Raw genomic sequence first — 26,316 nt, 5'->3', positions numbered from 1 at the left:
CTCTCTCTGCCTCTGTCCCATGCACACATGCTCTAATTAAAAAAAAAAAAAAAAAATTTACTGCATTTAGGGTGATCATAATAGCCAATAGATATTTAAAGCTAGCTAGTAGTAGATGAATCACTCCACTAAGCTGTTAAAAATTACCTATGTTTGTGGCCTGGCAAAACAGTTACTGAAGAGCTATGATTTATCAGACACTGAGTTAAAAATGGTATAAAACAGTGGTTGGCAAACCTTTCCTCTAAAAGGCCAGACAGTAAGTACGTTAGCCTTTGTGGACCACATATGTTTCTGTAACATGTCTTTCTTTGTTGTTGTTTTTTTATTTTTTAACAACTCTTTAAAAATGTAAGAACACAGCTCAAGTGCCTTACAAAAACAGGCTGAGGACCACATCTGGCCCACAGGCTATAGTTTGCCAACTTCTGATATAAAATAAAAAGGTTAAAGCAATTCAATAAGAGAAAAGGGCTGGTTTTATACACATATGTAGGTAAACAAAGACTGTTATAAACATTAAACATAAATATATTTACCCTGAATACAACTGGAAATAGGGGGAAATATACTAGATATACAAATACCATAATGAAAGTGAAATTAAAAAATAAAATTATTTAATATTACATACTCTGGTGTGTATACTGGTAACCAATAGACTAGTCTTCCACCTAATACAAGGGTCTCCGCTGCAAAGTTTAACAGGTCAAAAAACATGTCACTCAGATGATAACTCAGGGAAACAGGAACGTGGCTTTCTGGACTAGAAAAAGAAAACAAAATTTCAAAATCAATGAAAAATCTTAAGGCTTAAACTATGCTAATTAAAAAGAACAACATGCTCTTTTCAAAATAGTAACCTATTGCATTTAACTGTCACTTACCATTTTTCGATCCCCTTTGGTATTTCCTTCTGAGAACCTGTTCTTCTTGTAGATTCTCTGATACCATATGGGGCTAGGCAAAAAACAAATAATGTGGTCAAAAGTCACCTAATCACCAATGAGGCGCAGATGGACATCATGGGTCTCTAGAGTGACACTCAAGGAACGCATTGCTGCCCATTAAATATTCCAGCCAAGAATACACAACACAAGGAAGATTCTACTTAAAACCGTGGGAGGGCCAGCAAACCAATGTGTTCTTCAAAAATGTCAGTGTCATAAAAAAGAAAAGCTGTGAAAGTGTGACAAACTAAAAGAGGCCTGAAAGAGATTACCAAATGTAATACCTGATACTAGACTGGATATTATTGTCCCAGAGGGAAAAATAAAGAAATATGAAGACAGTAGAGGTAGGGAGAAGACAAGGCTGACATTTTTGTGTGTGTTGATAAGTTTTGTATTTTAAGTGTAAGTGACTTTAGGGAACTAATTCTACTCCTACTTTTGTATAAAAATAAACTTACGATCAGTGATGATTGCATCAAAATATGTGCCCTTCCTCCAGGAAGGTTTAGATGCATCTGAAACCAGGACATCAAGGTAATACTTCTCTAAACCATACTGCCGAAGATTTGCCCTAATGTTTTCATCTGGTCCTCTCCATTTCTGGTTTTTCCTACTAGCCTTTCCTGAAGGGAAAGAAAAAGGAATACAGAAACTACTAAATCAAATAGAACATTCTTACTTCTTGTCATTTAGCTAGAAGTAATTTTTAACTCCTTTACACCTATATTTACAATAAAACTTGTTCAAGTTATTAATTTTATTTACATAAACTTATTTTTATTTCCATTTACTACAAAAAATATTTTGAACAGTAAAACATACTTTCTACCTGATCTTGTTCTGTCACCTTTCAAGTGAAACTGCCTTAAAACACTCATTCAATACTTACCAAACTCAAAGCATATACAAGTAAGATACAGAGCTGAAAAGAACATGGTCCTTTTCCTGCAGGAGCAATCAGCCCCATATAGAAATAGTGATGAATCAGATAAATGATAAATGAAGAGAGCTAACTTGGGAAATATGGAGCTCTAGGACCATGGAGAGAGGAAGCAAAATGGAGACATTACAGAAGAAAAGTTAAAATGAGGATTGAAGGAAGAAGTTCAAAGTTCTGGTTTAGGCATCACCAGTGGATGATGATGCTGTTGATTAAGATCAGAAAAACCAAGAGGAAAACAAGCTTAAGGGAAAAAATGAGATTTCCTTGAGATGTATCAACCTTGCTTATCAGCTACCTATAGATCATTCAGAAAGAGCTATTTAGTGGGTACAGGCCAGAATATACGCACTTAAAGTTAATCCTGTAAGAACGAATGACATTTTTATTGACCTAGGTGGCAGTTATGTGTTTGTTCTATAGTTATTCTATTTTTATACACTCTTCTGCATCTTGATCTACTTCACAATAAAAACAAAATTTAAAAATCAAAAGAAGAATGACATGACTCTGAATAACATGCACTGTGACAGGAGAAGTGGTCAAAGAGAGATGCCTGGAGAAAACAACATGTTAATACAGGTCAAAGAAAACTGCAAGGCCTTAAGGAGCCAGAGACAGAACAGTCAAGCAAGTACCACCTGATGAGATCACTGTCTAGGAAACCAAGGGAGGTTTACAAAGGTCAACACTGCCAAATGCTGTAGATCTGTGGTCCTACTAAGAGATTTCAGCAGGCACAGAAATTAAAAAATACTGGGCAGAAGACAGTGAAAGATGAAGAAAAAGAGACAGCAAGTAAATACCAGCTTTCAAGATACACTTTGGCAAAAGGAAAAGGAAAATAGTGGCAGCTAGAGGGCTCCTACAGGAATAGAAAAGGTTTTGTATTTTTAAAATAGCAGAAATTTGAGAATATTTCAGAGTATAGAAAGAGATTATAAGCATAAGAAACAAAGGGCCTATTTAACAGCATCTGGGATAAGCTCTGAAAAAATTCAACCTCAACCAGAATTCTATACAAGTAAACTGAAAGGTTATAAATAACTTTAAACATAATTTTCATAAATAAGAATTCTATTAAATTATACAGGACAATCCCCTTAAAGCAAACATATTGCTTCTACTAAAAGCTAACTGGAATAATTCTTAGCACTCTCTCTGCTCTAACATATTGCCAAGAATATCTTTTTCTGGATAGCCCATTTAGGTGAACTTAATATAACCAATTTTCCTTATGATAAATATACTAAATTCCTTATAGTCAAGTTAGGAAAAAAGACTGTTCATCAAGCACAATATGTCAAATTTTTTAGGGGGGAAAAAGTATGGAAAATTCTTACCAATACAATAACTTGAGAATAACTGGGTGACAAACAGAAAAAGGGTGTTCAAAAGGCTGATTCTAGATACAATAATTGAATACCAACATGAACAGAATTTCAAAATCATCAGTGAACTTGACATTTTTAGTACTATTCAGGGAATATGGAAATATAGAAATTTTTCCAGTTTGATTCAATTCCATCCAATCACATACATACATTAGCAAAGTGTCTAGATTTCAAAATAATTTCCAAAATTGCCTCAAAAGCAAGCAAATATTTGTCTCAAGTTAACCTCAGTCTAACACAGAATCTTCTAAGTTACTATCACCTTAACTGTTTCAAAGATATTTTGGTTGGTTATGAAATTAAAATCGATATAGTATTCAAGGACTAGAAATTAATCTAGTATTCACACAATATATGATTACTGAATAAAAAAATGGTGACAATCTTTAAAAAGAAACTGTATGTTTTATTAATATGGACATGCTGATTAGAAAATGGCTTGTTTTGGGCGCTCGGGTGGGCTCAGTTAGTCAAGCATCTGACTTCGGCCCAGATCATGATCTCATGGCTCATCGGTTCAAGTCCCACATCAGATGAGCTTGAACCCTGCTTCAGGTGGGCACAAGCCCCGCTTAGGGTGAGCCCTGCTTCTCTCTAGCTCTTCCCTCTCTCTTTCTCTCTCTCTCTCTGTCCCTTGCTCACCTGTGCCCTCTCTCTCTAAAAAATAAATAAAATGGCTAGTCCCTCTCCAACTTTTTTCCCAACTCTAAAGCTCACAGCCTTGTAGTTTGCCAACTTTTTAGAAATCTCTTACTATAAAACAAAGGGGAAAAAAATCTCTCTTACTAAAACCATAAATACCTCTGAGGGGAGAGCTCTTCCTTAGCCATCTTTGTGTTACCCAGGAGATCACTTTGTACATACTGGATCACTTCATAAAAAGCAGATAACCAATGAAATCTTACTGTTTGGAAAAATAAGTAAAACTACATTATATCACAACTCTGTACCTTAACACTAAAGATAGATGTATAATACCATATAAACCTGTTTAATTATTATAAAGGCACATTTGGTACAAGAACAAAGACTCTAACACTGTCTAGAACCTCTACTCACCTAGGCCATGAACTGTATTGTAGTCTATGTCTGTCCCACATACATATGCACCAAAATGAGCAGATGCTATCAGAAGGCCACCTGAAAAAATCACACAATTATGATCTTTTAACCATAAAGTCCCAGACTGTTGTTTCTTCCCCTATTTAATTTGATCCAGAGTCTTACTGACTAGCTGTAGGCAGAGTACCATAGAGTAACACTGGTCCTGACTATATTTAGCAGGCCTCAGAACTAAAGAAACAAACCCCAAAGCTGTGCTCATTACAATGGTCACAACATAGGGAATTAATGCATGTCCTGGGATCATTACTCTAAATGCACTACTTAGGGAAAATTACTTTTTGATCAAAATAATGGATGTTTAGACATCTTCATCTGACTTTGAGACGTCTATACAAAGCATCTTGATCCTTGCTTACAAATGAGCACAAAAGGCTGCTACATAAAGAGTTGGCAATAAATAAATTCTGACATTTGGGCTCAATTCCCGCTGAAATCAGGGTTTCAAATAACTAAATAGGGCATAATTAATATGTAAGACATTAATCCCTACAAAAATTAAAATGTTAGGACAAGAAATAGTTATTCCTGTAACCAGTGAAGCGATAATCTCTTTTTTTAAACTGTAAAAATGAATTTCTGAATAACTATTATCAAGCATACACAAAAATAATACAACTTTTCTGTTTCCTTCGTGCTGTGATCAAAGTTAGAACAAATATCCCAATGAAATTTGACCGGACTAAAAAACTTGTTAGCTGTGACCAGCTCACATACGAAGAAAATCCTAATAAAGATTTAAAAATTAACGGAAGTCTTTAAAAAGTATTAACATTTTTAAATTGTTTAAGAAAAAAGTCACAAAGTTAAATATTTTAGTAACTGTACTTCTCATTGAACTTTACTTTTTAATCATCCAACGTAAAATGCTCTGTCTTAATAGCTATACTGTAGAAAGGCGTGTCAGTAAAACGGACATCAGAAATATATTCTTAAACTATGCACCAACTCAGATAAGGGAAAATAACTATGTATTTTCCCTTATATCCTTTACAAAGGTCATCTCTAACACGAGGATGGGTAGTGCCTCCAGAGGGTCAAGATCTATAATTGAATGGTGTTCCTTCCATAGCCATTTAAAACACAGTCTGGGAACATGTACTTAAATATACTTTGCTTGTGAAAAATACTGTAACTGACTGCTATTATTGAAGTCCATGAAGAAGAGAAATGAAGGACTAAAAGTACAGCAGAAACCAAAACCTAGGTTCCCTCATACTAACTACCAGAAGCATTTGTGTGAGAGGTAAGCTATGACCTTACTACTCTTGCTCTATAAATGGAACCGTCCATATTTAGGAAAGATACTGTATTGTGTGGCTTGGAATTCTCACAAAATCACTTCACCCAAATTATGAGGAATTACTACAATTCTGCCAATTAAGGCAGATACTCACCTAGAAGAACTAGTTGCCAAGGGGAACAGAAAAGCTTTCCTGTGCTTCCTTAAACAGAACCTTATCCATTTGGTTAGAGTGTGTTTTGAGAAGAGCCAATTTAGAGCACACTGCTGGAAGGAGATGGATAATCCGTTAGACGGCATCTGTTAACTCCATGCCCTTTAAGCTTTCAAATTTTAAATAAAATCATTATAAATTAGTTTCTCTGAACTGGTCACTGGGTAATCACTGCTAAACATCTAGTTGTTTTCTCAATTAAATTGAAGGTTTTTTTTTTTTGTTTTTTTTTTTTGCATTTAGTTCTAGTCCAGTTGGAGTTTCCTTGATGCTTTCTGGTGGAAGGGGTGATAAAGGAGGGGTGACGTGGTGAGGGAGCAGGTAATATGACTCACCCAATTTCTTACTATGCTATCAAGTGTACAAATACCACAAACTCAGTGTTTTAATATTTGCTTTCTTAAACTGTAACCACTTTAAGGTTAGGACAATATCTTATAGGCAAAAGGACACGATAAGTGGAACTTCTTTATAATACAGAAACTAATGTATGACTTTCATCGTTAGAGATTTAAGTGAAAAGCCTCAGAAAAGTGTAGAAATGAGAAATTGGGATTTGGTTTTGCTGAAAGAAAAGGAGAGAAGGAGGAAAAATGAAGTGCAATTATATCTACTTTATCCTTTTTAAAATAGAACTCAAGTCACACCAGCTGCCTGAGCAAAAGGATATCGCTAGAAAATAAAAATTTTACTAGGTAAGCTATTCAGTCTACAAAGAAAAGGAAAAGGAGACTACAAAGTGTTGTGGACAAAAATGAGAAGGAAGCAGAGACTCTTCCATAGGTTTATAGGGATCAATTATCTCCTCCCTCCTTGTCTCTTCCCATGACCAGAACAGTCAGTTTCCCAACACCTGGGACCTGTGTCTATCATTCTGCAACGATGAAATTCCAAAAGGAGCTACACCCCTTTCCCTATACTATGGGTTATCTGAAGGTAGAAGCAGCCAAGGAATACTTCATAGTCTCTTGGCTATATTCTCAATTACCATAACAGCTGACTTACTTGAGATGGAGGAGAAAAGGAATCAAAAGTGTATCTATGAAGCTCCATCCTAAAATCACACGACAGCTACCTAGAACAACTGGCAGACACTTGTACCAATTATTTTCATTACAAAGAATTAGATGTTCGTGATTTTAACTCACTTTCCTTGCCTGTTGTCACAATTGTCAACAGTTGCAAATTATGAGTATCTTGGAAATTAGCCAAAGAAGGGAATAGAAAATGAGCTCATGGCCAAATTGTTTATCATCACCATTCAATACTGGCTATATCTAACATCTTTCACCAAACAGGCATCCATGCTTCTAACAAAATAATAATTTAAAAATAGTGATAACCATTACAGTTCACTGAGTGTCTACATACATCAGGCAACTTCCTAAGAATTCCATATACATGTATTATCTCACTTAACCTCACAATGTATTACTATTACCATTTTATCAATGATGGAACTGAGGCTCAGACAAGTAAAGAATGCTGCCCAAAGTGACATAATAACTGATAGAGTAAAGATTTAAACTCATCCTATTTGTTTTCTCTATGCCATTTAATTTCCTTTGGGGTCAGCACCAATTGAAATGACATATACACTTAGCTTACCAATTAGATAAACAAAATTAAATTTGTTATCAAACTAAATAAGTAAAGGGGCACACTCAGTTAATATGACTTGTATACCATTCACAACTCTTATATATCACAGGCAGGCTGGTACCATTATAGTACTCAACATATCCATGCTCATCCATCCTGTAGCTGTGCTCATATTAGAACAACAGGACTTCCTAACTTCCTAAATACCAAGAGGATTGATCTGGCCAATGATACATACCTCCTCTCTTAGGAAAAAAAATGGAGATACACAACTTTTAAAAAATCTTATTATGGGGCATCTGCGTGGCTCAGTCAGTTAAGCGTCCGACTTTGGCTCAGGTCATGACCTCAGAGTTTTGTGAGTTTGAGCCCTACAGTGGGCTCTGTGCTGACAGTTCACAGCCTGGAGCCTGCTTTGAACTCTGTGTCTCCGTCTCCCTGCCCCTCCCCCCTCTCAAGCTGTCTCTCTCTCAAAAATAAATAAATAAACAAAAAAAAAATTTTAATCTTATTAAAGTTAAACTCAACATATTCACTAAAATGAAAAACTAGTGTGTTTCTGCAGTTCATACTGTCATCCTAGACAACAATAGCAGACTGTCTCAAAGAAAAAGGAAAGGCATTTAGGCAGGAAAAGATTATGCTCTCCTTTCAGTTTCCCAGAAACCTTCTACTCTGTAACCTTGAGAAAATCACAGGTCATGAGAAGTCAGTGGATAAAGCGTTCGGGAATGCAATACATTTTAATTTTGTGCTTTTAAAATGAGAAAAGATTGAATGCACTTGACTTTGTTTTTAAATACTAGAAAAGGAAACATAAGGATAAAAATATCATCAAATACTTTGTGAAAAACTATGGCCATGGAAGAGGGCACTAGGCTATTTCTGCAATCCTTCAGAAGGTACTACCCATCAGTGAGACAAAGGCCCAAGAAAGAGGACAAATGATACTTAGAACTGTGTCTATTCACAGTTATGGACTATCACCAAGTTAAAACTAAAGCACCAAAAACTAAAGCTCGAAATCTATGCTTAGATTACAAACACATATTACAAAAATATATTTTAGCAGCATTTTTTGCAAAGATCTTCCTCTTTGCAAATTTCCATTAATTGTCCTATGCAAACAGTCACATGACCAAGATATCCTAACCACTCTAAGGAGCTGCTCTAAAGCAGCTTAAATTAGAGGCAGGTCTCCTTGCCTCTTAACAACACTGAAGGTAATCAATATTTTGATTGCTGTGGCAGTTAGCATTTCATTATACACCCAACCTCATATACATCAAGGGAAAGGAAAGAAATTTTATGTACATTAGGAACTCTGTAACCTTTATGGTGTTGTCTACATATTGTATACATATTATGTACATGTATGTATCTCAAAGACTTCTCAGTTCACAGGAAAAGTTGTTAAAAGTTCAAGAACAAATTAAGGATTAATAAAGGGTTTAACATTTGGAAAAAGAAATTGGATCCATTCCTCATAGTATACAAGAAAAATTCCAAATAAACCAGAGATTTAAAAGAAAAAAATTAAAACTATAGAAGCACGAAAAGAAAAACATAGTTAGATTCCTCTATATAACTTAGATGCAGGGAAAACTTCTGAATGGCAAAAAAGCAATTACTTGCAAAGTTAAATGGCAAATGGAAAGAATATATTTAATTTTGTATGTGTGTACATATATATGTATATATTTACTAATTTATACATTTTATATACATATGGAAAACAGGGGTAAATAAGGAGGGTGCCTAAGTGGCTCAGTCAGTTGAGAGACTCTTGATTTTGACTCAGGTCATGATCTCATGGTGGTGAGATGGTGACCCCTTGCCTTGGGCTCTGCGCTGGGTGTGGAGCCTGCTTGGGATTCCCTCTCTCCCTCTTCCTCTGCCCCTCCCCCACTCGTGCCTGCACACCCTCTCTCAAAAAGAAAAAAGAGAAAAAAATAAACAAACAAAAGCAAAACAAAAACAAAAACAAAAAACAAAACAACAGGAAAGAAGAGGGAGGGCTAATGTCCCTAACATAAAAAATACTTTCAAAAATAAAGAACAAAATGTCTACATAAAAATGGACAAAAGAGAGGAAAGATAATTCAAAAAAAGTTAAAAAAGTGCCCCCTAAAAAATCAAAGATTATTAAACTTCACTCATAAGAGAAATACAAAATAACACTACATCGAGATAACATTTTCATCCAACCGACTGGCAACACCTGAAAACCTGGACAATGAACCGTGCTGGTGAGGCTGTGGGAGAACAGGGACTCTCATATGCGGTTGGCAAGAATATAAAATGGCACAATGGAGAGGAATTTGGCAGCATTTAACAAAACTACACATGCATACATTCGTCAACCCAGCAATCCTACTTTTAAGAATTTACCTTAGAGCCACATCTCCAACATTATGCGAGTATATATTCAAAAGATTATTCATTGCAGGCATGATTTATAACTGTAAAACACTGGACACTCCCCATGTCCAAGTATAGGAGACCATTTGAATAAATTATAGTACATACACCCATGGAGTACAACTATAAAAAAGAATGAAGACAATCTCTGTGAATTAACAGAAAGTGATTTCCAGGAAATACTATTAAGTGAAAAAAAGCAAAGTTGTATAAGAAAAAAGAAATAAAATGTACATATATCTGCTTATCCTTAAAAAAAAAAAATGGAGAATCAACTAAAAAAGAAGTTGGTTATCTACAAGGGATTAGGCGGGGAGGAGGGTGGAAGAGATAAGGAGAGGAGTGACATCTGTCTGAGTACACCTCCTGTATAGTTGACTTTTGGAAGCAAATTGAGCTTCTACATATTTAAAAATAAATCAACAAGAATGGAAGGAGGTAAAAATCTAAAACTGAGGGCAAACAGAAAAAATGAACTCCGAACTGATTTGTAAATGAAGGGGAAAAAGAAGCACAATATTTGACTTTACTGACAGGTGAGGTAGAGAACTGAATACATACCCCAAAAACGTATCATTTTGATAGGGTTTTGTATTGTTTTGCTTTGCTTTTAGAGGTATGGACAAAGCAATTTTGAAACTATTTTAGATGCATGATAGGAATGAGCAAAAGAATAAACCTGTGCATGGTGAGCAGAAACAGTATTCTCACTGAAGAAGAAGGCACATGTAAAAATGGAATAGGGATAGGCAAGAAAGAAATCTGTCAGCATAGACCAGAATTTGCAGTGTACATGAACATGTAGGAACATGTATCTGCATACACATTTATACACATAATGTGCTCATACACACACAAGTGTCCTAGCTTCCCTGCTGAAAGAGTTGAGAAACAAAGATGTCTAGCACCCAGACCTTGGTGGTCTCTAATCCCATTTTCACTAAAAGAAACAATGGTTTCTTAGAGAAATGACTGATTCCAGGATTTGGGCAGGTAAAAAGATAAGCCAGAAAGTAAGAAAGTGCTCAAAAATAAGATAGAAACGTGTCACAAAAATCCAGTGCAAAAGGGCTCTCACTTGGCAAATGTGGGACAATTTGAGCAACAAAATAAGTAATGGATTATAGATCACTAAGGAGAAATAAGGGAATCTACAAGTTTATATTAATAATAAATACACAGAAGAGAAGAAAGGGCTCTTGCTTATAATAAAATGAGTGTCAAAGGGTTATTGTGGGGGGAATGCTGTTATTGGAAATCATCGCTTTGTAACCATCAAAGTTAAGACTGGTTCAGGCAAGAATCATCAATGAGTGCTAAACCTGACAACCTGACAGGGGTGAGGATAATTTAGATGTGGAATAGAATATTTATGTGGTTTTAACGTGTCTCCCTGAAAAAACATAAAAAGAAAACAAATAAAGCAAAATGAGGCCAAGCGTTAATAATAGTTTAATCTGCGTCAAGTATATGCCAGTGTTCTCTGTTATATTTTTATTCTTAGATCTTTACTATAAGTTTGGTATTATTTCCAACAAGAGTTTAACAAAAAAGTGGGGAGACGGAGCGCCTGGGTGGCTCAGTCAGTTAAGCGTCCGACTCATGATTTCAGCTCAGGTCATGATCTCACAGTCATGGGTTCAAGCCCCACATGGGGCTCTGCGCTGACAACATGGAGCCTGGAACCTGGTTGGAATTCTCCCCCCCCCCCACCCCCTATCTCTCTTCCACCCTCCCTCCCCTCCCTCCCATGTGCTTGCTCTCTCTTTCTCTCTCAAAATAAAATAAACTTAAACAAAAAGTGGGGGGAGGCACTTAGGATAATGAAGAAAGAAACAAACAGATAATATGTTCGATGTGGGATATATGGAGACACTGGTGGAGTGGGGAAGAGAGACTCACTAGCAGATTAATTCAACAACAAACACAGAAAATCATTCCAAGTTGGAAATCTCTTGACTTTGATACTATTTCTTCCTAATCACATGTGGAGACATTCTTCAAGTTAGTTTATGGTATAATAGTTGGCCGACAGATCCTAATACAGATAGGATAACAGTCAAGGGCATGAGCTTTGGAGTTAGACTGCTTAAGTTTGAATCTCATGAAATTTATACACTGTATAACCTTAGCTAAGTCACATAACCTCTCCCTGTGCCATAATCTCCTCAGGAAGATTTTTTCTTTCTAATTCAACAACGTTAGCTATTGCATCAACACTGCTTCCCAAGTTTCTGATGAGGAAAGACAGCTATAGGGAGAAACTCCAACCACAAATATAATTTGTTCCTACATAATCGGAATTACAATGAATTTAGCCAGACAAACCTAAATGCTAGTATCCCCTAGGCATGAATAAGACCCAGCAAAACATGGGGTGAAGCAGGAAAATGTCTTCACAGAGCCATATGAGGTAAATTTGGAATTTTGTCTTCTACACACAGTTAATTATACGGACATCTAATCAAGTGTGTACAGAAAACCCAGATTGCAGCCTCAGCAGCCAGGCTCTAGCCCATTGGTAATTAGTCACTTTTCTTACTTTCACACTTACTTATAGACCTCTACAAACCACACCAAAGATAAGACACATTACCCATTTTTTTCCATGTAAATATATGGTTATCAATTTTAAATGATGAACACATTTTTTTGTCTTGTCACTCAAGTCTTTTTTCCACCCAAGAGTTCTCCTACTTAAATAAACTATATAACTGCAAAACACTTCCACAGTGCATGGTATTGCAGTGGACAGTATGCTTCTCCACCTAGTGGCTTACCTGGGGAAAAAGTTCACAAAACTGTATCAGCATTATCTTTGAAGTGGTGAAAGTGTTACATACAGGGCTATTACACAAATATGTGGTTGTCTCTTAGCCACTGTCTTATGATAATTATGATTATTGTCCAAATGTACTAATCTTTTAGCAAAAATATTACTATGACCTTGACTAATATAGACAAGTAACATCTATGCACTATTTTAGCAGTTAAATAAAAATACCTGTTCCAACAAACGGATCAAAGACAATATCATTTTCTTTCACTTTTCCATGGTTGGCCATGATAAATGATAAACCAGCATCCATGCTTGTATTTCCAATAAAGTGTCTCTTTTTAACACTGTATGACTCAATAAGCTCTCTCTGTCCATCTGCAATCTAGATCAGAGATTCTTCAAATTAGTGTAACTGCATAACAGACTTAAGATCATTATTCACAATAAAACCACAGGATCTGAATGATAAGAACTTCTTTCCACTTACCATTGCTCTAAACTTGTTCCTTTAAAAACTGTGACTGAAGTGATTATGGACAATTACCTTGTATTTTTTAATGGTTGCAAATGACTTTGACTTTTCAAACTAAATTTGCATTGAATTTGAATGCAATAATTCCAGGGGTTGGTGGTGAATAAACTTTAGCCACCTCTTTTGTTTCTGCTAAATAACAATATTCTGTAACATAAGGCTCAGCTTCCATTACCCACTTACAGCCTTAGGGGAAGTGGGCAGAACTGCTCTGCTGTAATCTCATTTCTTTTCAGTAGGCAAGCTCAAATTCGAGAGCTCCACAAAGGAGATCCCTCAGCTATCACAGCACTCTGCCTTCTCTCTGCTTAAAAAGCAATTCAGACTTTCAGACAAGTCTTACATTATTTTTTCCCCCATATACCACCTCCTACCTAGACCCTGTATCTAACAAGCCTCTTGCACTTCACAGGAATCTCTGAAAAAACAAACAGAACACATAACCACGTATTTCCCACCGATTTTAATTCACACAGTAGTTCTGAGCCTTCGAAGGTCTAACATTAAGCTTTTAAAGAAACGATCTGAAATAGGTAACAAGAACACCTGCTTACCCATCTACCAAAATAAATATTATGTGGATTCTCAGGGATGCAGTTTGGGTCCAAGCCATAATCCTCCAATATAGAGAATATATGCTGTGGCTTCTTTAAATTCACTTTTCCTTCAAATGGCAGAAATTCAAGTGCCTAAAAAATAAAAGTAATTCTCATGTCTCATTAGAATAGTAAAGGAAAAATAGTGCTTACAGAATAATACCTATCTTGTAAGTTTGGTATCAGCATTAAGACAAAACATGAAAATGACCTAGCACACAGTGTACTACAAAACAAGCACTTAGCAGAGCTGAGTACTATCACCTATCAACAGCAGCCAGACTACATTTGATCTTGATTTTAGCTAAATTCACTTACATCTATTCGTTTGACTTTTTCTTCTTGTGACAATGTTTTATTAAATGTGTGAATCTTTATCTTATATGTAGAATCTGAATGTAGGAATGGAACCTAAAATAAAAGCAGATAAATTCTTTTAAGTTTAGTAGTTCTACAGTATATGTAAATATACCTATATAAAACCGCATTTCACTACGCACCATCTTCTCCGCAGGGTAGTTTTTAAGAGAACTATACAGCTCCTCCGGAGATTTTCCATGACCCCATAGTTCAAATATGGACCTAGGAAATAAATGATTAGTACTAAATTCAGTAAAGAAATCAGCTCGTGCAGTAATATATAACAATTACTTCCCTAGTTCGTTATGCTTGCTCCACTAATACAATACAGTAATACTATCACCTGTATTTTCTAAGCTAGAAATAATGTGTCCTAAAAATCAACATAGCTTTAGTTCAAATTACACAGAGAAGTTTCACTTTACACAGAAGGAGGGAAATTTAACATGTGTCAAGATTTTTCCAGGTTTTCATCATTGTATTCTTATACCAGAATACAAATCATGCAGTAACATCATTTATTTTAGTGAAACAGGTGAAAGGGTGCAGTAAATCCAATTTTCCCAAAGTCTTCTCCATAAGACAAAAAGAAAAAAGACCAGCTAAAATGTTACTATTAATAATACTTAGCTAATACTAACATTTAGTAACTAGTAGTTACTCTCCTAACGATTACAAAAAGCAAATTACTATATAAAAAAAAAAAAAAAATCCAGGGCACCTCGGTGGCTGTCTGACTTCATCTCAGGTCATGATCTCACGGTTTGTGGGTTCAAGCCCTGCATCAAGCTCTGTGCTGACAGCTCGGAGACTGGAGCCTACTTTGGATTCTGTGTCTCCCTCTCTCTGTGCCCCTCCCCCTCTTGCGCTCTGTGTCTATCAAAAATTAATACATGTTCAAAAAAAATTTTTTTTAATCCTAAAGCTTCCACCAATTTCCAGGAACATTTAGACAATTACAAGCAAATTTCAAACAAACATTGCAAGCAAGAATTCATTGTAATGGAACTGCATTCTACATAGTAGCACAGTTTTGTGCATCTAAATTCAAACTACTTTGTAACTGTAATTAATGCTGCCATTAGGATTGAGAATATTATCCTTTGAAAACGAACTCTTCCTTTCCTTTCCACACAAGAGATGATAGTCAGGATTCTGCTAACAAATAAAATATCAAAACATATTTTATGGCAGTCCTCACTTTTTGTCATTTCAACTTGAATCAGCTCACCCAACTAAAAGCCATCTAGATTTTGTATACTTTGGTTATAATTAAATGTGGCATTTATCCTCTAACAGCATTTACATCTTATACCATATTCCTGTTTATACAGAAGTTTAAAAACATTATTCCAAAACAATTATTTATGCATTGCACCACTAAGATTCCCCCACCCTGTTTCAGCAGAGAACTCCCTGTTCTACCACCACCATCCAGTGGCAAATTCATGTAACTGCAAGCTACAGTGAGCTCCCCACAACTAACCCCTTCTATTCTCTGCCACTAGAGCAAAAAAGGACAGAGTAGTATAAGTATGGTGTACAACCTGCAGGAAAACATTATAAGTTTCTCTTACTTGGCACACACTGTCCGTTTCATTAAGTTTCTGGCAATATCTTCAGAGGGAATGCTAAGAATCCAAAAAGGAGACTGAAAAAAAATAACAATATATACAACTTACTTGTAACTGCTTTTATGGCCTCATATGCTTCTATTCAAGAAGTCAATAAGGAGAGATTCCTATCTGCAACGTCTATGTAAGAATACCTGATCTGACTCTAACCAAAATAACAATTGCTCCAATAGTAAAAAAGTGAATTATTTTAACAGGTTATTTGTTAGGATACTAAACTACAGCATCAGAACATTTTTATAAATGACTATAAATGCAAAGATCAGCAAATACACAGTTAAGATTAATTCTGTATTTGTTCTCTTATGTATTTTGACCAAAATAATGAATGCAAAGGATGCGTATTTTACCCCAAAGTATAATCTCGGAATTTTTTTATTGTTATCATTCCTTATAATGGAGCTATTTTAACTTCTAAGTAATGTATTTCTTGAATGATCCCTCTCTTTTAGGTAGTTGTGGCCATCTGAGTGGGTAGATGAGGAACTCTGAAATAACTATGATGGAAAATCATAGGGTACGTTATTAAATTATCATTATTTGTTATTTTACCTAAGGAAAACAGTTCCAGGTGCCCCAGGAGGGTTTACCAATCCCCTGTCTCAACCCTCAAGATTAAGGCACTTTTTATCTCCACCCAAATAACACCTTGCCAGAACACATAAACACAAAGCAGCCTCCTGACCTCAGTTCAACACTTTCACCCAATTATATCCACAATCTCCCTTTTCCGCCTCCCTCAATACACGAAAGTCAATCAGGAGTAAAGTCCAACCATAGCCGACTTTCAACTAAGTTCTCTCATTTTTTGGAAGAAATCCTCCCTTCCATACCCTGTCTTTCTTCTTCCAATATTTATACTAGTCTACAGAAAAATTTCAGTGGAAATATTATATAACCCTGTTAGTGATGAAGGCTACGTAGCAATACGTGCCTATTAATAATATCAATCATATGTTAATAATTAATATTATCAAGTGAAAAAGAGACTGCAGAAGTTCATAGTATTGGAACTGAAGGGGAAAAAGCATATGAAAAGAGACTGGAAGGCAGTACCCTCAAATTATAAGTCATGTGAAAGAATTGTCAATGACTTTTTTCTATTTTCCAAACTTCTCTAATACACTGATAAACTATCAAATACAAAATACAAATCTCATCAATTCACATTCTCATAAATGCACAATTTTAAATTTTTAAATAATTCTCAATATGAGTCTGAAATTCCACTAAATTCTAAATTCTAATCATACCTCATCAACAGAAAACAGCCCTTTTTTTCATTTAAGGGACAGATACCCATTACGGTACAGATGCTGAGCTAAAAAAACTAGTAAACTAAATGAATATTGAAAATAAACTTGGGGGCGCCTGGGTGGCGCAGTCGGTTGGGCGTCCGACTTCAGCCAGGTCACGATCTCACGGTCCGGGAGTTCGAGCCCCGCGTCGGGCTCTGGGCTGATGGCTCAGAGCCTGGAGCCGGTTTCCGATTCTGTGTCTCCCTCTCTCTCTGCCCCTCCCCCGTTCATGCTCTGTCTCTCTCTGTCCCAAAAATAAATAAACGTTGAAAAAAAAATTTAAAAAAAAAAAAAAAAGAAAATAAACTTGAATGACTTTGCAAAACCACAACCTTTTTCCCCAAAAATATACTTTTTATTCAATTTCCCCTAGAAACAGATACAAGCAACTATACAAATATAAATTTAAGATTTGCAGTTTTTCTCTTCAAATACAAGATTCTACTTGCACATGGTCTAATGAAAAATATAAATTCAACTTACCTTTCCATAAGTTTCCTGATTACTGGTGAACTGACCTCCAAAAAGTGAAAGCAAAGACTTTATTTCCTATATGGAAAATATTATAGAAAGAACACATTTTAACACAGGGAACTCAAAGCCTATTAACAGATATTGGTATAATTAGATCTTTTTAAAGAGTGGGTTGGTGATCTACCCAAAGCATTTAAGTTTCAACACCAGACAAATTACAACTCTAAGCTCTGAAAAAATTTTACAGCCACACCATGGTAAATAATTTCTGAGAAATTTTAGACAAGAGGATTGCCAAAAGGCTTGGTCAGAAAATGCCCTGATTTTAGAAAATATTAGATGACAAAAACTATAGATTAGCAAATCTGACAACTGGTCAATAAAATGAATTAGTAAACAAATGAGTTGAGGATTTTCAGACAAGAAGTAAGTGATTAACCAGGAAGCATCACTGTGGATTCATTAAACAGAAGTTAATAGCAAGTGAACTTCCTCTTCTCTCTGGATAAAGTTATAGAACTAGAAAGAGAACACAGTAGCTACTTTAAAAACATCGGGAACGCAAAGCTGAAATCTGTTCAGATAGTATGTATATTCCATGAAGCAATCACTTTGTGTTGTTAAATACAAGAGGACTATACACATTTTACAATTTGTACTGCTAACAAATTTACTCTCCTCAAATAACATAAAGCAGGTAGAATCCCATTGGTCTCTGTAGGTCTTATGGAGGTAACCTAATTAGAGATGTGTCCCCTCTGCTGGGTGCCTACAGTCCCCTTTCATCCCAACTACAAGAAGCCTTGATCACCAAGCTCATCATGAGCCACAGCCACCATGAGACAGTATACCTAGACCACCTACATCCTCTACTTCAAGACCAAAAAGAATGGAAGGTTTGAGCAACTCATGCCTTTTCTGTTTTTCCTTTTGTCTATGAAATAAATCTTTTTTTTTTTTTTTTAATTCCTGGTAGTAGAAGGAGCTAAATTCAATTGAATTATATGGAGAGACTAAGAACTAGCATAGTCTATCAGTAAATCACTGAAAGTAACCCAAAAGTCATTTTGCAACATGGGTGATACACATTTAAATAGGAGGTACCACTGGACTTGGGAGTCAGATGGGACCACAATTTTATTTTCACCTCTTCCAAATAGGGACCATGTGGTTTTATACAAGACACTTCAGTCCTCCAACTCTTAGTTTTCTCACCTGTAAAATGGGAATCATAGCTACCTCACAAAATAAGGAGGTCTGGGCAACAGGCGCACAGAAATGAGGGTGTTAGTAAAGGAATCAAGATGATGATGACCACAACACTGAAGTCCAGTACCTCAAGAAATCAAGCAAGACTGACAGTTAGAATTCTTAAAAGAAAAAAATGAAGTTCTAGATTGAGTTACTTTGGTCTAGAATGATTACTGTTCATTCTATATTAAATCATATTGTGAGGTCAGCTTTACGTTTTTTTTAATGTTTATTTTTGAGAGAGCGAGCGAGAAAGAGGGAGACACACAATCCGAAGCAGGCTCTAGCCTCAGAGCTGTCAGCACAGAGCCCGACGTGGGGCTCAAACTCAGACTGCAAAATCATGACCTAAGCTGAAATCAGAAGCTCAACTGACTGAGCCACCCAAGCACCCCAAGATCAGCTTTACATTTAAAACATCAAAATTTGCTGCTCCTGAGATATCTTGTTAAAAATTAGTAACAGGCTGGGGTGCCTGGGTGGCTCAGTCAGTTAAGTGTTGTGAGATCATGCCCTGACTGGGGACTCTCTGTGCAGAGCCTGTTTAAGATTCTTTCCCTCTTTTTTCCTCTGCCCTCCCCTGCTTTTGTGTGCACTCTCTCAAAAAAGAAAAATAAATAAAAATTAAAATTAAATTAAAAAAATTAAAAATAAATAAAAATAAAATAATAAAATAAAATATAAAAGTAACAGGCCAAAAACCCACAAAGGTTTTAAAAAACACTTAAAATTCCTACTTTGGAAAAAAAAAAGTGAAGGATTATTGAAGTTTAGGGCATAGCATTAGCTCTACTACCTAAAACTTAAGCAATGACTTAAAAACGAGATATGATGACCCAAGTTTCAAATTTATAAGCAAAACCTGTATTAAACTACTCAATCCACTTGGAAAAAGCAAAACACAAAATCTTTACTCTTCTTATGGCAAATTGACTTTTCTAGTTGGGAATTTTTCTCCATTAGGAACAAAAGAATTTATATCGGATATAAAAATACAGCCTGATCTGGGGCATGCCTAATGCATTGATTCATACGAGATTTTCAGTTCTTTTAGCCACTCACTTTTTCATACACTTAGTTTGTTTCAGAGCCAGCAATAAAACCCAGATGTCTACTTTTAGTACAATAAGGCAGGCGCCAACTAAAATTGGCCCTGATTAACTCTACAAAGGTAAAACCGGACCACACGTACATTCCTAATCTCTCATTTTAAATCATAAAGGCAGCTACTCATTGCAGCTTTCCTTCTTAGCAGTTCTCATACAGAAGACTGACTCAAAAGTGTTGACAGCCCTTATGATTCCCTTCCCCAAAAGGATCCTTTCACTCAATTCAATACTTACTGAAAAACTAACATGTGCAAGGCACTAAGCTATGTAAAGATAAACACACATTTTATCCTCAGAGAGCTTACAGTCTAGTAGAACAAAACATTCAACCTAGTAACTGAAATATGAGGTGTAAAACAGTGAGTGCTCAAAAAGGTATTATATCAGAGTTCAAGAGAGAAAAGATTACTTCAGTTTTTTTTTCACGGAAACTGACTTAAGCCCGTAATACAGGGAGAATCGGTAAAAATGAAAGAGGACTTCCACTTCCACTGATGGCAAACTAGGTAATTCAGATTAAGCCTTCTGAGAAGAACTAGAGAAACCTGGCATCTGAAGACATAGAGACGTTATAAGAATTACCAAACCAAACTTCAGGAGAAGCCAAAAATCCCAAGGTGCAGCCACTTGCTTCCTGGGGCATTTATCAATTCCAAAAGCAGCTGTGAGGGTGGAAAGTGTTTTTGACAGCTTAATGGAGCTAGAGAAACAGAAGAATATTGGGCCGTCCATGGAGAAGGAAGATGGCTTGATAAACCCCTCAGTCTGGATTGAGATCCCCAAAAGCTACATACCAGAGGAGCATGTGTGAATCAGAACAGAAACAAAATTTAACACCAGAAAATGAGTTCAAGTCACTCTAGATCATTAATGTTGCTATCTTTAAGAGGATTTACATCATCCCAGTCTTCATGTTATTTCTTCAAATAACTTTACAAAGACATCTAGCATATATTTAAAAATAAGCCAGCACCCATATGAAAAAGAACCAAGAGAAACAATACACAAAGGTAGCATACCCACAGGACTCCTTTTATCATATTTAACTATGCTTTCTATATTGAAGGGGATAAAAGACATAATTAAGAATTTTATTGAAGGATAAAAACCCATTAAGGAAATTGCGAATTTGAAAAAGAAACAAGTAAAAAAATAAACCTAAAATAGACTAAATACGTGGGTCAATCTCAATGAATACTGACTATGTAAAATCAATAATAGATCGAACATTGAAACAGGAAAGGGCCACCAGACAAAAGGCAGCACAGACCAAAGCACAAAACTGAGGGCATCATTCAAGGAATGATAGGGATTCACTTCAGGTCTCACTGTGGTGGGGAGCAGGAGAAGTGGGAAGGAGGGGACATGGGGAGGTGGGGGGAGACAGAGAAAAGAACCATGCAATGGTAGGCTAATGCCAGACTAAGAAGTTTCAGCCTTGGGACAATGAAAATGTAAAACAGAACTGAGCTTTTTGGGAGATTAAATTGGCACTAGGGTAAGACAATGACTAAGAATAATTTGAGAGAAAGAAAAGAGGTAAAATGTGCAAGTACTGGGGATGCTGTTAAGACTGCAGCCTAGCCACCCATTCTCACTGCACTGCTTGCCTATGGAGCACGTACCCTCCTTGGCCTCTATTTCCACTTCAGTATCCTCTAAGTGATATCCTCTGATACTCCAGAATTCTCTAAAACACCAATGATTACTGGTCACTTATTGGTTTTAAAAAGAAAAAAAAAATTGTCATTTCCTGCCTTAAAAAAGAATCAATGGCTCCCCATTAAATCTAAAATAAGATCCAAATCCCTTGTAATAGTTTCAAAACACTCCAAAATCTGGATCCTACCCATCTCTCCAGCCTCACTGCCCATTACTTCATCCCCACTCCCACACACCCCACACCACCAGCATAATCAACTCCCTCCATGCCTTTACACCTGCTTTTGTGTCTTACTGAAGTGGGCTTTCTAGTCCTCTTTACCAACAAAACAACTCTTTATCAATTAATATCTATTAAAATATTACTTCCTCCATGAAGCTCTACGCCCTGCACCCCTATCTTGCCAATGCACAAGCCCAGCAAAACATCAATCCTGAATCAATGCCACAGTCTCCTTCATAATTCCTAAGGCCAGCGAACTGAGCACAACTGAAGAAAATCAGAGACTCTCAGGCACAATTATAAACACATGATCTTCACCCTCAGCTGGATTTTCAGCATTTGCTCTAACAACCGTGTTCGCAATTTTTTAACCGATCAGCTCCCTATTTTGCTCTCAATGACTATTTTAATTTAACTATTTTTCTCAACTTCTCCACTCAACTGCTTGGTCCCTAATCTCTCAAGAAATAACCCTGACTCATCCATTACCTAGAAAGCAGACCTTCTGGCAGCCACCCCACATCCAAACTAACTCTCCTTTGTAAGCTGTCTCCTTCTAGTGAAAGGCCAACACCCCCCACTGTGTCCTTATAGCCATTCTCCCCTTCTCTTCAGCCCACAAACTTTGCTTGACCCTAGCTAGGCCTCCCTCAACCTGTTAACCAATCTCTTTCCCTTCTTACGCTCTAGACTGCTCTGGAGCAGTCTATCTCTCCTTTTTTCTCAGCGACCATTAAACCAAGCAATCTAGCTTACCCTCCTAAAATTCTACACAACAGCTTTAGCAAAATTCCTAAAAATTTACCCTCCTGATTTCTGTGCCCTCACAGTCTTCCTATTCTGATACTTGCCTATCCTCTTCATGACCTCCTTTTCTCACTTCCCCTCCATATCGGTGCTTCCAAGCACCTCCATTTGGCCCATCACTCTTTCAACACTGTGCTTTCTCTAAATAATTTCACTTTCCCTCCTAGTATCCATTTACTACCAGTATTCATATGCAGAAGCCTCCCAAGCATTTATTACCAGTATATTGTACTCTGTGCCTACTCATATATTCACTGCCCAGTCATCTCCACTTATTACACAAACACATCAAATTTGGCATAACCAATATTTAAATCTTTTATCTGCCTGTGCTCTACATTTTAAATGGAGAAGCTCTTAGAGGCACCCCAGAAGTCATTCTTAATTGGCCCCTGTTCCCCCCCTCCCCATATTCAATCATCAAATCCTGATGATTTCATCACCTAAATATTTTCTCCGTCTATCCCATCCTCTTACCCCCTGACAGTTCAGGCCTCCTTGATCTATTAATAATACTATGCCAACAGAATCATAACTGGTCTCTGATTCTAGACTCAAATTCCTCTTAAATCTGTCCTCATTATTGCCGCCAAAGTGATTTTTAAGGAAAAATCTATTGTCACTTCCTAGCTTAAAATTTTTCAGTAAATTTCCCTTACAAGCTAAATACATTTTCTCTTCCGTTCCAGGGTTTTCAAGGCTTTGCATTTTCTGGCCCCTATTTGCCTCTCCTGCTCTCTTCTTGCCACTCTCAGCTACATATTTCATAATCCAGTAATAATAAATTGTAATCCTAATTTACTTACTTCTCTGCTTGGCCTGACTAACTCATATTCATACTTTAGTTACTTTCAAGTGTCAAATGGAAGCGATCTTAAAGACCAACATCTTCCACTCCACAGGTGGATTAGATTCCCCTTCTATGCTCTCATACTTCCCTAAGCATCTATCAGTGCACTTACAAATGTTATTTCATAACATCTGTTCAGCCCTTAGCCTAAACAGTAAGCTCCTTGAAGACAGAAATAGTCTTTTTCATCTTTATATCCCCAGCGTCCAGCACGTGCAATTACAAGTACTCGGAAAATTTTTCTTGAATGAATAAAACACTTTTTCCAACTTCTCCATTATCTAACTCCTACCACCTACTACCACCATCAGCAATCCCACCCTGCTACACAGGCTCTGACCTACATATTTGCTACTTAAAACACCGCCCTGAGCATTTCTATCGGCTGTCTCTATTCTCTGCTAGACGAAGAGCTCCCGAAGCAAGAGGACCGGTCATATTCACCTAACTCCAATACCTGGCGTATGGGTAGAAGAATGAATGAAAATATTTGGCAAGGCTGAGAGAGTGCGTCTTGGACTTCTTTCTCACACATCCTCCTCCAAGCTCAGATTCTTCCTAGGGACCGAGGGACTGGGGACCCGTGATATCCCCGACAAGCACACACCCCCGGGTCCCTGCTTGCTCAGGCTGGGACGATCGCCGCCGCCCGCACACCAACCCCCACCGTGCCGTCCTTTCCCGTCCTTAAGTTGTGGAGGTCGCCGCGGGCTCACCGGCAGGCGGAACTCCAGGTGCTCTTGAGCCATGAGCAGCAGATATCTATTCAGGGAGCACGACAGCGCCATTGCAGCCGTCCAAGGTGCGCCTGCGCGGCTCGCGCAGTTTCCCACCTTTACTCCTCCTCCTTCTCGCAAAGCCTTTTCTGCTGAGGCGGAGCCTGAAGGACCGGAAGCGGAAGCTGGGAGAGGTGGGCGCTGTCCCGGCGTTCCCGCACTGGTACTTTGAGCTTGGCAGCTGCTGGAGGAGCAATGTCCGCTTGCGAGGTGCTTTGTGGTTGAGTGCCGGAGTACGAGTAGCTGGTGTGATGGGCCGTGTTGTGTTCAGGAGCAGGTTGTGATAACACAAGTAGTTTCCATTGATCCTCCCACCAAGAGCGAACTTTCAACCTTCTCTACAGCAATTCCAATCCTCGTTCTTCGAAACTGGACTGGAATTTCACCTTATTACTTCACACTTCTCTAACCACTCCAAGATTTGGACGACCTGGACCACTCATCTAACGTGCAGTATACTTTTTGTATTTTTTCAATAACTTCTAAAGGATACATAGCATCTGCGCCAACTACAATAAGCTCTTGACCTAGACCATCTTTTATGGTTCATTCTGTACCTCCCCAGAAAACACAATGTCATCCTCAGAGGAAGTACTCAATAAGTAGGAGGTTGTGATGTTAGACTCACAGGCTCAATCCACAGCCAACTCTATATTAAAACGATGAAAATGCTTCTAACTATCCACACTGGCACAAATTTCATAGTAGCACATAAAATAAGTAGTAGCGTATTCACAAATTTTTTAAATTTGCATAGTCCATGTATATGTGTATTGCTTTTGAGAGTACTGAATCCTTTGCCTTATTGAGAGCAATTTCTTTTGCCTCCCACCGTAACGTTGTGCATAATACAAGAGTACTGCATATCCCGAGCACCATGTGCTGGGAATATACTAGATACTTAGTAGCAGTGATTAAGAATTTAGGCTGTGGTGTCAGTCTTAGGTTCAAATCTCAACTTCACTATTTACAATCTATATGCTCTTAAGCAAATTTCTTAGCCTCCTTTGACAGCAGTTTTATCTAAATTGGAGTACTACTGCCTCTGTCAAGGGATTATTAGGATTAAGTGGAATAATGTACATAAAGTGTTTAATGTTAATACCTGGTATATTGTACAAACCAATAAATGGAATTTAAGGAGACTTTTCTCCTCTTAAAGTGTGAAAATTTTCTCTTAACAAACAATCTCTTTGCTAGGAAAATGTCTTGATAAGTCCACTTAAGTGATAAAGTGAGTCTCTGAGGAACACAGATGTCTCTTGGCTCCAAGGCCTCAGAAAAGGGATAAAAGTGCTCTGAGACATGAGAAGAGAGGTCAAGGTAGGACAGAGAACCAATGAAACATTAGGGGAATGACATGCAGTGCTTGATATGTCCCATCACCAAAACTTGTCAGAATCACCAAACATTAAATTTTGATGGGGCAACTTTTTAGGGGATATCATGCCTGGATTACGATGATGCTGTGTAGAGACAGCAAATGAGAATACACAGTCTAGGAGAACCCAGACAAATTCAAGTTTCACTGGTTCTTCACATGAATTTCCTTAGCTTCCTTTAAGCTAAATCCCCACTAATTCTCCATTCCATAAATGAGCAGACCATGTACATCATGAATCTCAAACTGTTGGGTACATGGTCTGGGAAAGTAGAAATTAACCCTGCACAGGCCAGGCCATTAGCGGTAGTGTGGAACTACTCATTAAACAGCCTTTGAGGAAGTCACACAGCTGTTCCATGTTTTTGAGCTTAGAATCCTTAAGAAGCAGCAAGAGAGTACAGACTTTGAAAGTTGGTGTTTAAACATCTGGAGATTTGCAATTTTTTTTTTTTAAATTTGTACTGGAAGGGGCAAGAGAGTTCATAGTCTGTCTTCTGGGAACTGCTCTAAAGCTCTGTCCATGCTTCATCTACCAGGGCAGACTTCTTAGAAATTTGGCTGCTTCTGTGAGATTACTATTGTGCAAGCATTGGAGTATCTGGTAATAGGCTGATGATGATTGGAAAACCATGGTTATTCCTGAATATTTGGGACCAGAAATTGGAGAGAAGGATCTTGAGTTCTGGTTATAA

General features: G+C 37.2%; 1 protein-coding gene across 3 annotated transcripts in view; it reads right to left on the bottom strand.

Annotated features, from left to right (window-relative positions):
• Window positions 1-24,307, bottom strand: part of TRMT11 (tRNA methyltransferase 11) — a 59,419-nt gene extending 35,112 nt beyond the window's left edge. The window contains exons 1-11 of one of the 3 annotated variants that reach the window (XM_040474566.1): window positions 24,181-24,307; window positions 17,572-17,637; window positions 15,734-15,807; window positions 14,297-14,378; window positions 14,115-14,207; window positions 13,755-13,889; window positions 12,894-13,050; window positions 4,347-4,427; window positions 1,412-1,576; window positions 888-960; window positions 635-766 (exon numbers count right to left, since the gene is read on the bottom strand). In XM_040474566.1, the coding sequence (XP_040330500.1) occupies window positions 635-766; window positions 888-960; window positions 1,412-1,576; window positions 4,347-4,427; window positions 12,894-13,050; window positions 13,755-13,889; window positions 14,115-14,207; window positions 14,297-14,378; window positions 15,734-15,807; window positions 17,572-17,637; window positions 24,181-24,252 (1,130 nt within the window). In that variant the 5' untranslated portion in view covers window positions 24,253-24,307. Of the gene's footprint in view, window positions 1-634; window positions 767-887; window positions 961-1,411; window positions 1,577-4,346; window positions 4,428-12,893; window positions 13,051-13,754; window positions 13,890-14,114; window positions 14,208-14,296; window positions 14,379-15,733; window positions 15,808-17,571; window positions 17,638-23,921 lie in introns of all 3 variants that reach the window. The other 2 variants (XM_040474565.1, XM_040474567.1) reach the window with 2 other exon arrangements.
• Window positions 24,308-26,316: the final 2,009 nt, after the last annotated feature.

The sequence above is a fragment of the Herpailurus yagouaroundi genome, unplaced genomic scaffold (genome assembly GCF_014898765.1).
Source record: "Herpailurus yagouaroundi ecotype Mexico unplaced genomic scaffold, PumYag 139, whole genome shotgun sequence".
Classification (NCBI taxonomy): Eukaryota; Metazoa; Chordata; class Mammalia; order Carnivora; family Felidae; genus Herpailurus; species Herpailurus yagouaroundi.
Note: the sequence above shows the minus strand (reverse complement) of the source record. Positions and strands in the feature narration are given on the sequence as shown.